The 16,220-nt window shown below is 36.2% G+C and overlaps 1 protein-coding gene across 5 annotated transcripts in view; it reads right to left on the minus strand.

The window, feature by feature from the left end:
* LOC149575708 (serine/threonine-protein kinase TOR-like) overlaps nucleotides 1-16,220 on the minus strand; it is a 378,229-nt gene that overhangs the window by 280,377 nt on the left and 81,632 nt on the right. For all 5 annotated transcript variants that reach the window (XM_089815479.1, XM_089815475.1, XM_089815477.1 and 2 more), the window contains exons 16-19: nucleotides 12,982-13,084; nucleotides 12,729-12,911; nucleotides 12,555-12,647; nucleotides 12,388-12,423 (exon numbers count right to left, since the gene is read on the minus strand). In XM_089815479.1, coding sequence (XP_089671605.1) covers nucleotides 12,388-12,423; nucleotides 12,555-12,647; nucleotides 12,729-12,911; nucleotides 12,982-13,084 — 415 coding nt within the window. The remainder of the gene's footprint in view (nucleotides 1-12,387; nucleotides 12,424-12,554; nucleotides 12,648-12,728; nucleotides 12,912-12,981; nucleotides 13,085-16,220) is intronic.

The raw sequence follows: 16,220 nt of genomic DNA on the forward strand, positions 1-16,220 counted from the left end.
ATGTATGAGGTTCCATCAATAGTTGCGTAACACTCACCTTTTGATTCAGACTCCGATTCATTTTCTAAAAATAAATTTACAGAATCGCCATTTGAACAGGAATTAGGTTCTGAACATGGAGCTGCAATATTTAATTCATTAGTAGATAGCAATTGCATCATACGAACAGTCTCCGGACAATTCTCACTGTCATGATCTGTGGTTAAATGAAAGATGCACATATTTCCCTTTTTCGGTGTTGCTTCAATTTGCAACCTAGGTTGTGAACCTTAAGCTGCGGAAATCTACTTTCATTACTTCTTCCTGGTGAGTTTTGGTAATTCCGTTGATGAGAGTTATTGAATCCAGGTAATTGCTTTTTCATTGCTACTAACTCATTAGACAACTTCTGAATCATCTCTTCTGATGATGTGGTATTACTAGAACTCCCTTTAGTTTGAAGTTCTCATTTCCATTTTCCCGCGGAAATTAGGTCATCTTCACATTCAATAGCTTTCTTTTGTGCGTCAGCTAGATCAGTAGGGCGTGCTCTTCTCAGATCATAATTGATATTTGAAGGCATAGCACTAATAAAGAAAGTTTTTAAATTGCCAGGTGTGGGTCTATCAGCAGTAGGATTTCTGCTATTAATCTTATTGAAGTTGGCAACGAAATCCCTCATGCTCATAGTTGGTTGCTTCTTAATTGAAGTCAACTGTGTTAGCAAGGCGTGTTCATCTTTCGCAGTTTTAAATCTGGCTTCAAATTCAGTTCTCATCGTGTCCCAATCCGTTATTGAACCATCAGCTAAATGATAAAACCAGTCTTCTGCACTATCTGTAAGGGTCTCTACAAACAACCGTACAACAACATCTTCATGTCCCACCCCTAATATATGGGTAGCCGCAAAGAAGGCTTTAATGTGCTCATCTGTAGTAACCTTCCCACCCCCTGAGAATTTAGGAAAATTCTTCCTTGAACCAGCTGGGAGTGGATGATAGGCATTTAGTGCTAATGGCCCTGTTGTTGCAGCCCATGGAGCAGCCATGATTGTTCTAGCAGTATATGGCGGAAAATTAACAACTAGAGGTGCAGTAACTCTGTGAAGTGCTAACACCTAACAAGGGGAATGTGAAGTGTTGGCGTCTTGATTTCTAACAGGGGAAGGGGATCTACTCCAACTTTTTCCTTCACCTTTCCGCTTTGGAACTTCTAAAATAGGAAAGCCGAGCTTTGTTAGTTTATCAAAGGTGGAATCTTGCCCACCCTGTTCCTTGGTACTTCTGAGGAACCTAAATTGTTCCAGGATGCTAGGTGTATTTTAACTCTAAGCTTACTGTCTTAATTGTCTTTCTACTCTCCGGATATCTCTCCTTTGAACAGCTCTTTCTAAAGCTTCAGCTCTTCTTTCTTCTTCCTCTAATATCTGGCTAGCATTCCGATAATGTTCAGTGTTCCTTCTATGCCTCCAAACAAATGTGTTAAGAGATGAAATTATGTCCTCTTGGTCGTCTTGAAAACCGAGGTTAGGTTGGAGCACTGCGATTATGTTTTCATGAGGTAGTACCATTTTTCCTCATGACATAGGCTTTTTGATCAAGCGACTGTTCCTCTCCCCAGCAAAGTCGCCAAAAATCTGTTGCTAAACAGATTTGTCCTCTCTTGTTTCTTATGAAGATACGACTCTTAATGCCTAAATAATTAACAATATCTATTTACAAGAGTTGAAAAGCCATTCTCTGATTACTGGCTTCTCTCTAAATTGGTAGGTACAGCTCCCTGTGTGAATGATGTTCAAGGAATTGTGTTTTATTCCTACAGCTAATATGGGGTATGCTCTTAAGCCAAGAGCAGAAGAGGCAAACCAAATTAAGCCTAACTAGAACTTGATTCAGGCGTGAAGGACTTCTAAATACTGAAACAGATTCACGTATCCACACTTCTTATGAATCCATAAATCTATTCACATATGACTAGAATAATTTGAAATTCAAATCTAAACTAAGATTGATAAATCAGGAAAACTAAAGGAATCCTTTCGTCAAATGAATTATAACAATACTTATTACATTCATTTGTATTCTAGAAAACAGGGGATATGAAACTCTGTTCTTCCTTAGTTCTCTGGAATATAGAAAGGAAATACTCACTAATCGCAAAATCTACTGGAATGGAAAATGATTGAAACAAAATACCATTCAATTGTCTCTGCAACAAAATAGTACTTCACACCAAAATTTTGCCGACCTTTGATTAATCATTGAATTTCATACATATAGGATTTGAGAGATGACCGTTACAATGGGAATGTTAATCGGTTCATCTTCTCCTGATGACAAATGGCAAGATGCCAATTTATCATATCAAAATATTAACAAAGATTTCAAAAATTACAACAAAAAATGAAAAGGAGGTAATCTGAATCACTTGGACTTCTTCCCCTTTTCAGTTTTTGTCCTATATGTTTTAGCAACCACCGTTATGGGAATCAACTCTTCATGATTGGGTACTTGCATGTTGGTGAATCTCAAAAGCCACCTTGAATGCTCTAGAGCTAGTTCTTTTACTTCATTCAACTGACTTGCCACTTCTTCAGCAGCCACGTGCACGCATCCACCAAGTGTTTGCAGTTCTGTTACCCTGTTTTGACTGCTTGAAGCTATCCCGGACAGGTTACTTAAATATGTAGAAAAATTATTCTTCATCACTTCTATATTGATAAAGGATTTCCCTTGTCCACTGGTTTGTGACTCAGTGTGCAATCCTCGCATAAGCTCAAATGCTCTATCCTGGGTCTTCTTCACTTTGTCCCCTGTTTCTCTGAGTCCTTTCTCAGCCTCTTGAATCATTTCCATCTTGAACTGCATACTCTGGAGCCATTCATTCAGAGGTTCATTTCCCTCCTTAAGAATCTTTGCTTCAATTGCATCCTTTGCTTTCATCTGAATAACCATCATCAGGAAAGAAATACATTCTATACACCTCACTCTTTCTCCAACCAAGGTATTACTATTAGACGTGATATTATCCTTTTCAATTTCTAGTCGGAGGATAATATTCCCAATTTGATCGATTAGGGAAACTCCATCTACATTGAGTTTCTCGATCCATTCCTTTCCAATCTGACCAAAATACCTATCTTTTTGGAGTTGTGATATGAAGGCTTGTACCTCTTCTGCTGAAGGATTTTCAGTGGCAGGCACAACAGTAATAGTTGCCAATGGAACAACTAATTGCCTGATGAACCTTCTTAACTCTTCTATTTCAGCTTTCATTCTGATCTTCGATGACTTGAGGTTCTCCAATTGCTCTTCTATCACCTCATTACTCGATTTCCATAGGCCTACCTTTGTATCATGTCTCGCCTCTCCCAGATCAATTGAATGCAGAGTGAAGTCCTCTGGCGTCGTATCTTCAATTCTCCCTGCCTCGTTTGGTTTTGCTACCTCCATAGTTAAGTGCCCTATTTCTAGATCTTGTCCCAATATTGACAAGGTCTTCTTCTTTTTAGCTTTTACTATGGCAGATCCTGAGCGAACCGCTTGAGATACATCTTTTGAAGGAACACTTTCATCTTTTCTTTTTCGATTCTTCTCCAAAGTATCCTCGAGCCAAGACTCTGTATTAATCACTTTGGAGGCTGTTCCAAGTGATTCAATGCTGAACATTTTCTTCTTCATTGGACTCGTCGCTGTAGTTGCAGAAAAGGGGGTCTTTGGATCTCGAGAAAGAAGCCTAGATGAACCTGGAGCTTTCTCTTCTTCTTGAGTTTTCTTTGCAACTTCATCAAACTCAGTGGATTCACTACTACTACTTTTATTATCTCCAATCTCTATTATTTGAATAGGAGAACCAGTGGGCTTTAGAAAAGGAGCACTTACAGATGGTGTAGGGCTATGATGAGGGGATAAGACAGGGGCAACATGAGGAGATGAGACTGGAGAAGCTTGAAGAGATGGGGGTAGAGTGGCATGTGGAGGTGAGACTGGGGCAGGAGATCCATCTTTCTGTTCTTCCATTTCTTTTTCAGCTTTGGCTTGAGCTCCAATGGCTGGTAGTGATCCACCTTGACAGGTTGGGGCTATTTGAACATTCTTCTCCGGGGGTTGATCACCTCCTCCTATAGATTGAGCTGGACCTTGAGCAGGTGTAGTAGTAGCACTGGGTGTGGCACTTTGAGATGAAGCAAGAGTAGCTGCAGCTGGAGAATCTTGAGTAGTTTTGCTCTTGCTCCGGCCTTTCTTAGCTGTCCACTCAACCCACTTCCCAGTCCTTTTGATAATTCTTGCCATCATGACATCAAAATCTTCTTCTATGTCAACATATGGTTCAGAGCTAATGGGAGTATTCCTCAATTTTGTCAAATATGTATTACTGTACATATTTTGACCATCGTCTTCCAACCCTTCCACATTTAAATTTATACCTAGTGCTTTTGTATGAATCACTCTATGTATAGTTTACTATCGTTCTATTATTGCTAAGATGCTTAACAAGAATATTTTATTTTATTATTCTTGTACAACCCAATAACCTTGTATATAGCAAATGAGGATAACTGTGCAGTCCAAAATCTTGAATGCATGATTATCATCTTGGAATATATGTTAAATATATAATGATCACTAGCTACATAGTATGAGATATGCATGTCATTCACTGGGTAAATGTTATGTCAACATAGGATGAGACTTTTATAAGTAATATTGAAGTTACAAGACTAAATATTTGTACTAAAGAAAATAGATTACATAAAAAGACAACTTGATGAAGTTGAAATATATGAGATTAAGCATTATTAATTTTTACAATTGTAGAGTTCAAATATAAGAAATGTATATATATAGTTCCCATCATAATTTTAATTTGCAAAATAATTTTCTTTGAATTGTATATTAATTTAATATTAATAAATACAGGTAAAAGAGATATATGCATCAAAAGAAGAAAGCATTCTATTAGATGAAGTATGGGTATTCAATATTGCAATATTCAATTATTAACTAATCCTTCAAGCTGTGACGTAGATACATCTCGTGCTACTGAGGCCAGTGGCAAATTACGAGGGGGGATATGTTATGTGACTTTTTCTCCAAGAATAGATCAAGTTATGAAATAAATCTTTTAGAATTTAAAAAGGGAGGTGAATATAAAAGCTATTATAATGCTATCATTTAAAGAAAGATAATTAAAGAATTTTACAAAAGCTCTCTTAAAAGAGAGGAATAGTTATATTTTTAAAAATGTGTGATGGGTTTCAAACCATCCTTTAAAAGGTTAATTAATGATGCAGCACACAAGTATAGCTTCATACTAATACATTATTCAAAATAGAATCTGATGAAATACACAATTTTTTTAAACTTAAGGATTTTTCATTCGTCCATCATGCTTCTACAATCCTCTACAAATCCTTACATAACCAAAAGCTCTAATACTCAAAATACCCGAAAAACTCCCTTTTTTGGCAGATTTTCACAATTTTTGAATTTTGCCATTTTGGGTAATTTTCAAAATAAATCCTAGAGAGCTAGATTTTTCTTGACAGCTACCCTCTGTCAAGATAAGAAGAATTGCCAACTAATATTTGAAATTAGAAATATAATTTTGAATTCATTACAAACACAAGTTTCTAAAAAATGGAGAAAGAAAATTAAATGCTAATTCTAAAGGTCTAGATGAGCTTTTTAGCTCTTGAAAAAAAAAATCGAAACAACCACCAACAAAGTTGGTTGAGTTGGATTTCCACGTAACTCCTCCTAACGAAGCCTCCTTTAAAATGTTGTAGAAAACCCAAATCCGAGTCAAAAGTTATGACCGTCGAAAGACCCTGCATCATTCTCCCCTTGTTGAAAAAAAGTTAAAACACAACTCCAACAAGTGGTTGTCTATAAACTATTGCATTTTTATGGGGTCCAACTTCATCACCTCCCACTCTGATATCAAGGTGCTATCTATTGTTGGTAATCCATCCCATTAAATCAAACACCTATTGTAGTGACCAATCTGTATGACTATAAACTGTTTGTCCAGAATTTGGGCAATCTTTTCCTTCTTCTTACTTGGAATTTAGCGTTGCCAATTCACTTCCTTTCTGCTATCTGCCTCATCAAACTCTCCGTAGAATGCATACAAATCAGAAACATTAAACACAAGAGAAATATCTAAATCATCTAGTAAACAAACCTCATAAGCATTATCATTTATCTTCTTGACAATTTTGTAAGGACCTATCTTTTTGTACTTTAGCTTATGATATGTTCCAATGGAAAATCTCTCACGTCTCAAGTACATACCATCACCAAATCACCTTCATTAAATATCTATTGTCATCTACTAGCATCTACAACAGCTTTGCATCTCCCATTACTATCCTGCAACTTTCTTCTTACATCTTATTGGAGTTGTTGAAGGTGTTCAGCAAATGCTTCCTCATCATCACTAACTCTATCTTGCACAGGAAGTGGTACGAGGTCTAGAACACCTTGAGGATTTTTACAATCTGAAAAAGAGATTTGCCAATTGATCTATTAACAAAACTGTTGTAAGCAAACTCTGGTTTGGTAATGCCAAGTTCCGCTATTTGGGCTTTTCACCAACAACGCACCTTAACAAATTACCCAAACTCCGATTAACTACCTTAGTTTGCACATCTATTTGGGGATGATAGGAACTGTTAAATTGTAACTTTGTTGCTATCTTCTTCCATAAGGTCCTCCATAAATGACTCAAAAATTTAGTATCCCTATCAGATGTGATAGTCTTTGGAATGTCATGTAGTTGAACAACCCTTGAGAAAAATAAGTCTACTATTCTTGTTGCATCATTAGTTTTTTAACAAGCAATAAAATAAGGCATCTTGGAGAATCTATCAACTACAAAAATAGAATCAATACCTTGCTAGGTGGAAGCCCTAAGAAAAAAATGCATACTCAAATTTGTCAATGGTTTAGTGGTTACAGGTAATATTGTATACAAGCATGTGTTCTAAGAGTGTCCTTTAACCACTTGACAAATTCTACACCATGCCATATTCTTAGTGATGTTGCTTCTTATCTTCGGCCAGTAGTACTTATTTTCCACTAAGTCTATTGCCTTGTCCTTCCCAAAGTGACAAGCCAAACCACCACTATTAAATTCTCTAACAATATTCTCTCTCATGGAGGCAGTTAGTTGTCGTCGGTAGAAACTGTAGCCGACAGGGTGTTGTCGTCGGTAAAGATTTTGCAGCCGACGGGTAGATTAGGATTGTTTTGTAGCCGACGGACCCTTCTGAAAGGTTCGGCGCAAAGTATTTATACATACTCTTGGGTCATTGTAAAGCATCTTATCACCAGTTATGTAATCTGTTGGCATATGCGAATAAAGGAGTACTGTTGTTCGTGTTCATTATCTGTGTACATTTCTTAATTAACCTATGCGGTAAACACTAGTATACAAAGTTGTTTCCCTTTAAATAGGTAACCATCCTACAGAAAAATACTCACCTCTTATATGATCTGAAATACTAGATGGTGGCAACTGAGCTTCTCTACAGTCTCCCAGAAATCATAATCATTCTCATACAAAACTTTAATGGCATCAAAACCTACGACTTTAGTTTCCATTGTGCTCAAGGTCATCAAGAACCGGATTTTGTTTCCTAGACTTATGCTTCAAAAAAATAGTATACCCCTACAAGAAAAGACACTTGGCATGCCTAATATTCATTTTATTTTGTGTGTTCAGGTATTTCAAGGCAGTATTATCCATAAACAATACAAACTCTTGTGGAACCAAATAATGCCTCCAATGCCTTAACGCTTGAACAATTGCATAAAACTTCAAATCATAGGTGGAATAATTCTTTTGTCCTGTTGACCCAACCAGACTCATTAGCATAAAAAAGGGTAGTTGGTGTCGTAAATACTATACACTACACAAGTGTTGTCATTGATTGGTAACCAATCAAGAAGTGCACACCATCTCATGCGTACTGGCAAACATCTTAATCGGTCGGCAAACATTCTTAACTAAATGTGTTCTCAGAAGGAATAAGTTGTAGCTCTTAACTGGGCAACCTTTATCTGCAGTAAAAGGTTCATGGGTATATTTACCCCCCCCCCCTGGATTGTCATCGAGGGTTTCCACATATAAAATTTGTGTCCATTAATGAATATTTTTTTGTGTGAGTTGACGTATTTTTATTTCACTACATTCTTAGTTATGTTAATATTCAAGTGGTTGTTGATGAGACTATTTTAGACGGTTAAGAGAGTAGCCAGTTTTGGAATTGGTATTGATTCACAACCCCCCCCCCCCCCCCCCCCCTCTCAATAACGACTGAGGTCAACACTCGCTTCATCTGATTTTTCACTAAAGAAAGCTATTGGTTTACCTGCTTGGCTAAGAACAACACCTATTCCAACATGGGAAGCATCACACTTTGCTTCAAATACCTTATCAAAATTTGGAAGTGCCAATATAGGAGCTTAAGTTACCTTTTGGCTCGAGAATTTGAAACTCTCCTCACCATTTGTTGTCCATGTGAATTCCCCTGTTTTGGTGCAATTTGTTATGGGTGCTAATATACTATGAAAATTTTGAATGAACTTTCGATAGAAAGTTTCCAACCCATGAAAACTTCTTACCTCTATTATGCTAGTAGGGCTAGGCCATTCTAGGATTGCCTTGACCTTTTTTTGATTCATTTTGACCACCATCTTCAAAAATGACAAAGCCCAAAAAGTTTAAACTATTTTGCATTAATCTACACATCTTCAAATTTGCCTAGATTTCTCTTTCCTTAGTACACCGAAGATGATCCTCAAGTGTTGTAAGTATTCTTTGCTTCTAGTAGAAACCAAGATTTCATCAAAATAAACTACAACAAACTTCACCAATGTAAGGTCGTAGTACAACATTCATCAACTGCATGACTATACTAGGTGAATTAGAAAGCCCAAATGGCATAACCATCCATTCATACAAACCATCCCTAGACGTAAAAGTTGTCTTTCACTCATCCCCTTCACAAATACAAATCTAGTGATATCCACTTCACAAATCAATCTTACTAAAGTACTTCACCCCTAATAGTTCATCCAACATGTCCTCTATACAAGGAATAGGAAACCGGTACTTAATGGTAATCTCATTAATTGCTCTCCTATCACTGCACATCCTCCATGTGTCATCCTTCTTTGGAGTCACCAATCTAGGTATTGCACATGGGGTGGTGCTTTCTCTAACCAAACCCTTTTTCATTAGTTTTGTTACTTGTTTGTTCAACTCTGCATGTTGTGTTGGATTCATCCAATAAGCTGCTTGATTAGGTAGAGTCACTCTAGGAATCAAATCAATATGTTGTTCAATATCCCTTTTTGGTGGTAGACCATTAGGTAGCTCATCAAGCACAACATCATCAAACTCCTCTAATGTCTTAATTGCATCAGGTGGTTCTGAGTTTTCTTGTTCTTCTCTTTTTACTCCAATGTGTAACAGCAGCCTGTTACCTTCATTTCTTTGACAACTTTGTTTCTAGACAACATGGTCTCACTCTTCTTTTCATCCTTACGTGGCAAAAGAGTCACTTTAGAATCATCCTTCCAAAATGTATGTGTTTTTCTCTCCATCATGTATGATTTTCCTATTATACTACCATGGCCTTCCCAAATATATGACAAAGCATCCATAGGAATAACATCACCCCATATCTCATCCTTGAAGAATTTTCCTATGGTAAACCTAAGTAAGCATCTTTTATTAATAGTGACTTACATTTCCTTTCTTAGTCCATGCAATATGGTAAGGACGGGGATGCTTCTCACATTGTACATTCAATTTCTCTACCATTTCTCTAGACACCATATTCTCACAACTATCCACATCAATAATAACTAGACATACATTTCCACCTGAAGTGCATTTAGTTCTAAAGATATTGGTTCAAAACCATGAATCATCAAAGTTCTTTGTTTGAACTTTGTCCTTCTCTAGGATATTTATCGATCTCCTCATCATGAGAGTTTCTCCAACATCTGGTAAAACTTCTTGATCTGCCCCTTCTATTGTGATTTCTACCTAGAACAGGTTCACTCTAGGTTGTCCTCCTTGATTTTTTTCTGGTATGTTATAATTTTAGCATTCAAAGGCTTTATGTCCACCTCCTCCACATTTGAAACAAGTGAAAGGCCTTCTTCGGTTTTCCCAACCTCTTCCACTACCATAGCCTTGTCCTCTCTGAAACCCCCTTCCTCTTTATTGATTCAAAGGATCTTGTCTAGTGTCTACATTTTTTTCAAATCTTTAGGAGGGTTCTCCCCAACCATGATTTGAAACTCCTTGAAATGGAGTTGAGGTACCCCTTCTACCTCCTCAATTCCTCTGAATGTATTACCTATTCTATTTTTCTACAGCCTTTAGAGCCAACTAATAGGCCTCCTCCATACTGCTAACACAATGCATGCTCAACTCATCTAGAATGGAAAATTTCAGGTCATTCATATATCTAGCAGCCATCTACTCATCATTTCCTTGATGCTTTATACACAAGGATAACTTGTAGAATTCATTAGTGTAATCTTGCATAGAAGATAAGTTTTGCTCCAGATTCTAGAACCTTCAAAAGAGGGTTTGTGAATAATCTATGGGTAAGAATTTTTCCCTTAGCTTTTTCTCCATCTTGCTTCATGCCTTGGTCTTTTCCTTTCCTTTTCTCATCAATTCCTTTTGGAAATAATCCCACCATTTCATTGCATGTCCTTTTAATTTTGTGCATACAAACTTCATCTTCTTTTCCTCTATAATAGGCTTCCATTCGAAAAGTTTTTCCATCTCATTCAACCAATCTATCAATTGTTTTGGCTTAAGACTACCAGCATAGTCTTAAACATCAATCTTTATACCTTCATTTCTCCTTTCTAAGGCCCTAAGCATTCTCTCTTTAAAGCTCATTTCTTCCAATTGCTCTTGTTCATTTTCTTTATTTTGATCAGCACATCTTTGGCTTGCCCCTTCATCAGATTCATTCCCTCCTTGCAATCCTTAATTGTGTAATTGTTTTGTAAGTTCTTAGTCTTGCCTTTGTAGATTTTGCATCATTCTTTGCATTTGGGTAACACATCCTCTTCCTCTCCCAACCTTCATCCTACTCTGATACCAAATGATGCAGCACACAAGTATAGCTTCACACTAATACATTATTCAAAATGGAATCAAATGAAATACACAAATTTTCAAAACTTAATGATTTTCCATTCATCCATCACTACTTCTACAATCCTCCACAAATTCTTAAATAACCCAAAACCCTAAAACTCAAAGAACCCAAAAATTCCCTTTAAATTTAGAAAGATTTTCAAAAATTTTGAATTTTGCCATTTTGGGTAATTTTCAAAATAAATCCTAAAAAGCTAGATTTTTCCCTGCAGCTACCCTTGATCAATATAAGTAGAATTGTCAACTAAAATTTGGAATTAGAAACATAATTTTGAATTTATTACAAACACTAGTTTCTAAAATAAGCAAAAGAAAACTAAATGATAACTTTGAAGGTCTAGATGAGCTTTTTGGCTCCCGAAAAAATATCAAAATGGCCACCAACAGAGCTGGTTGAGTTGGAAATCCACATAACTCCTCCTAATGAAGCCACTTGTAAAATTTTGAATAAACCCAAATCTGAGTCAAAAGTTATTACCTTCAGAAGTCCCTGCATTAGTTATATAGGTTATTTATGTCAGAAGGGGCACCATGCGTGTCCAACTCAGGGTACAAAATACACCTAATAGTGCCCTGGCCAAGGCTGTATTTTTTCATGTTGTGAAGGCATGCAAAGTTCTATGTAAGAACCACGGGTTCTGAGTGAGATCCGATTTGATGATAAAAGATATTGAGAACATAATATATGAGTTTGGTGATAATATGATTGATTATGTGGCTATGTTATTCAATTTATCATGTTGCATAACTCCTTTAGAGTTTTTATCAATTATCACATACGGGTATACCTTGTTATTGATGTCTATTTTGCTTAACATTATATATGCAAATTTTATTAGCTCTAATATTAATCATTGTATTAATTCTGCTGCATATAATTAATTGACTCTGAGATAATAGTGCCATTACAATTCGTTATCAAAGCCTAACGATCAAGCCTTCCTACTTTTGAAATTTTCTTTATGCTTTAAAATTTCAAACTAACAAATTTTTAAAATGCCCATTGTGTTTTTATATCTGGCATTCTAAGTTTTAAGTCATTAAAATCTCATAGGGGCCACCAAATGTTGCTAAAAATAATTTATCTTTCCCGCTGACAGATGTCAAACAATGAATGAAACCAAATCTACACATTCTGTAAAAACGTAATAATTGGGTGTAACAAAAACTAGGATATACATAAGCTTCAGTGTCAGAACATAGACTAACCTTGGGTAGATAAGGAACAGATGCAAGTCCCATCGACTGCATTCAAAAGTATAAGAATGATGTTTAGACCCATGCTAGCATATTCTGTCAATTAAATTTGAAATCATAATACAAAGTTACAAAGGAAAAGGCCCTATAAGATCAATAAATCTCTTTATAACGCATACCTTAAAAATGAACATAAGCGAACCCACAACCTTTTGGTGGTAACTAGAGAGAGATGGATCTCGCAATATCCTCATTAGTGAGTTAATAGCTACCTGAATTAGATAACACAGTAAGTACAACAAAACAAATGGATTGGAAGGTTGCATAGTTTCACAAACAAGTAAACAGCTTACTGTGGAGAAATAGTCTTCTGATGTAGCAAATGATTGCCAGAGATCCATTGGCAAATCCTCCATGTACCACATATGCTGACCACCATCTACCATTGCACGTGTGCCATCACCATGGCTCCCTTGCAACGACTGTTGATTGCGCTTGTGAGTGTGTGGATCCAATGCCCCCATAATCCCAAGAACCTGTTATTGATGTAATTTCAGTTGATAAGCATCAAAGTTTTAAAACACAAGTCCTTTTCCTGAAGCAAACCTTTAAAACCTCCCTTCGTGTTGACCATGCTAGTTCACCGTTCAACAACCCCAGAAGCAAAACTAGTAGAGATGGGTAGTCAACATAAGGAGAAACAACATAACTGCAGACGGGAGCAGGATCATATTAGTTTCCTATATCACATAGCTGTATAGATTGAAACTTCAGTATCATAAACTTGACAGTGCAAGTTACACAGTACTTTACTTAGCCACTATATATAAATTTTTTAGATGATGAACACATGATACAAGCAAGCAATGTTGTGAAGCAAGAACAAACACAATTGTGAATATATACCACATAGATATCTAACTAAAACCTAATTAAAAATAGAGATTGAACACTATCAAGGACTAGAAGCATGCATTTAATAGCAATGGTATTTAGCATAATTTTGATGTTACTTGCTAAACATAAAGGATCTTTTTAATCTGAACTAACATTATTTGTTTAAATGGACATGTTGGTGACCCAATTTGCTCCCCACAATCCTAAAGAATGCATTTCAGACATAAGCTAAGAGATAAAGACCAGTGTAGGATAGTGTTTCAACTCACATGGTCAGACTGCAGCCAATTATGAGCCAATTGACAAAATGGGAAACTATTCTACTTTTTTGGTCGTGCAGAACCACAGTAGATACCTAGAGATAATGTAATCCATCCTCAAGATAAGCAAAATTGTAGGATCATTTAATAGGATGCTGCCTCAAAACCTTAATGAATTCAGAACATAAAAGAGCCAGATCTCCTAAGGAGATTGATGGCCATTTATTAGGCAGCAAATCCTTAAATAAAAGCTATGGCAGTTGCTACCAAAAGCAGCAAGCTAGTTAAGGGAGTGTAACCTTTGTGAAGGATGTAATGATATCAAACGTTAACACTTCTCCTCCCGCAATGGAGGATACAAAATGCAGATCGAGTCTTTTGAGAAGGGGGTATCCATGATACCAATTGCAAATAGAAATGGATAAGAAATTGAAAGTATTAAGAAACTAGAATAAAAATGATCGGGTCTGATTTGGAGTATAAATTGGAAAGTGTATAATGTAATACTTATGAAAGTGATTTGTACAATATTTATTTGTTTATAAATCTGTAAGGAAGTTTAAGTTTACATAATTAATTAAATAATCAATCCATCAAGAAATCTAAGATTAAATTAATTAATTATTATTTGTCCAAATTCCATCAGCAATCATATATGAAATCAATGTGTAATGTTTGATAGTGAGATGCAGCAGCACCGCTTCCATCGTCACATATGCCAATCCCTAGACAATTACAGATCTTTAACAAGACAATTAAGGAGAGATGAAAGGGAAAAAGGTCACACAACTTAGCCACACCATTTGTGTGCTGATGTCCCAAAAATTCTCATTAGGCATCTATTACACTAGCTTACTGGCCATGCCAACCTAAAACTCCCTTCGCAAAACAAACCAGTACAGGTTTTTCATGCAACTAAATATGCAATTATGATTACAAATCCTACTCCACAATATCATACTATTCATAGAACCGTATTTCACATATATCCCCTGGAAATGCCACGATTCGCGTGGGTCCTCCCAAAAATACCATGTGTCCCCTATACAGTGATGTTTTCATGACCTTTAACTTTCTAAAAAGTAGTTTTCTTTCATGGAGCCCTCGCAAAGATGTTATATTTTCTATTTACCTCAATTCGTAAATTAGTGTTCCATCCTGCTGCCACCCCTGCCCATCCCCCAACATCACTCCAGCATCATCACCCCATCATCGCCAAATTAATGGAGTAAAAAGGGATATGAATCGCTTTCTCCCAAAATTCCCTAGGTCTCCCCTCTCATCTCCTAATTTGTAAGCACAATGGGGTTTTGAATTATATTTTTATTACCAATCTATTTTCAAATCTGATTTCAGTACTTTATTGTTATTTTCATGTGTATATGGATTCATGAATAAATTACCAACAAAGCAGCTGATCAAGTTGGATTCACCTTGACATAACCACCATGCAAGGTTTAGCAAAATCCATACTGCCAAACTATTTGCAGAAGAACCGACAAGGATTGGACTAAGCAAATATGTTTGTATTGATCAACACAATAAGGAGAACCATCGGAGAAATTGTCAAAGTGGAAGTAATATAATTCTCTGACTTAAATGCGTGTGTAAGCATAGTTGAAGTGTAGATTAAAATTTGTTTGTCCTCCAAAAAGAGGAGTGAAGCATCTTCTCAGAGAAGGCGTAAAGCGAAGCTGTTTTCAGTCAGTTGAATGGAATTAAGATATCTAAGGTTCTGTCTGTGTCATGAGATTATCCCCTTAATGGCAAGAGAACAATGTGTCTTGCACAGTATGCGAAAGTTGAGATTGGTGTAACCTCCCAGTGTATGAACAACGGAAAAGCAATAATCATAAAGATGGAAGATCTAAATTTAACTGGTAATTGAACCCAGAAGAACAAGTAGCTTGGATAAATGAATCGGGGAACATTTTTTCTTTGACAAAATTAAAGATCCAAAGATGATGATATTGGTGTATACTGAAAATAAGGCTATTGGCATGATATGGTGGAAGGGGGTGTAGGTACAACAAGAATGGAATGGAATAGGACATATCATTAATTTGGACAAGGTAGTGTCTAAGATAAAAGGGAAAATAATTTCCCATTAATAACTACATGCCATTATTGACAAAGTCGAGCATGAGACAGAGGAAGATGTTAGATAAAAAGTGTACTAAAGAATTTCACTTACTGTCAAATCTGCTTATAGTGAAGTTGATCAAGTGAAGAATAGCAAATTATATTAATGGTTTCAGTTTGAATATTCAAGAGAGTTAAATGTGTCAATGGTATATTTTTTGGATGACGAACATTAGTTCGACTTCAAGGCAAAGAAAAAGCTATGTGTAAGTTACATAAAGAAAGGCATGAAAAAGGAAGTTGTACATCAAAAACAAAAGGTAAAATGTTGTGAACACATGAAAAGACATGTTTGGATAAAGATGAAGATTTTTATAGTTCAATGAACCACAAAGCCTTTAGCTATCTTCGAGGGAAAACAGAGTCCAGACAGCTATAAGTTCCAGAACACGACAGCCGTGTTATCAAACTGCACTATATGAAGCAAAAGATAGTTAGTTCAAAAGGATCAGTTGCAACCAAAGTACAAAAGAGAAACATATTCATGTATAAAAGTACCTTGAAGACTACTAAGAAGCAAGAGGATCCATTCCTCAGACAACATTT

This window comes from Cupressus sempervirens, chromosome 2 (assembly GCF_028749045.1).
Source record: "Cupressus sempervirens isolate cs-2001-9-10 chromosome 2, ASM2874904v1, whole genome shotgun sequence".
NCBI classification, from domain to species: Eukaryota; Viridiplantae; Streptophyta; class Pinopsida; order Cupressales; family Cupressaceae; genus Cupressus; species Cupressus sempervirens.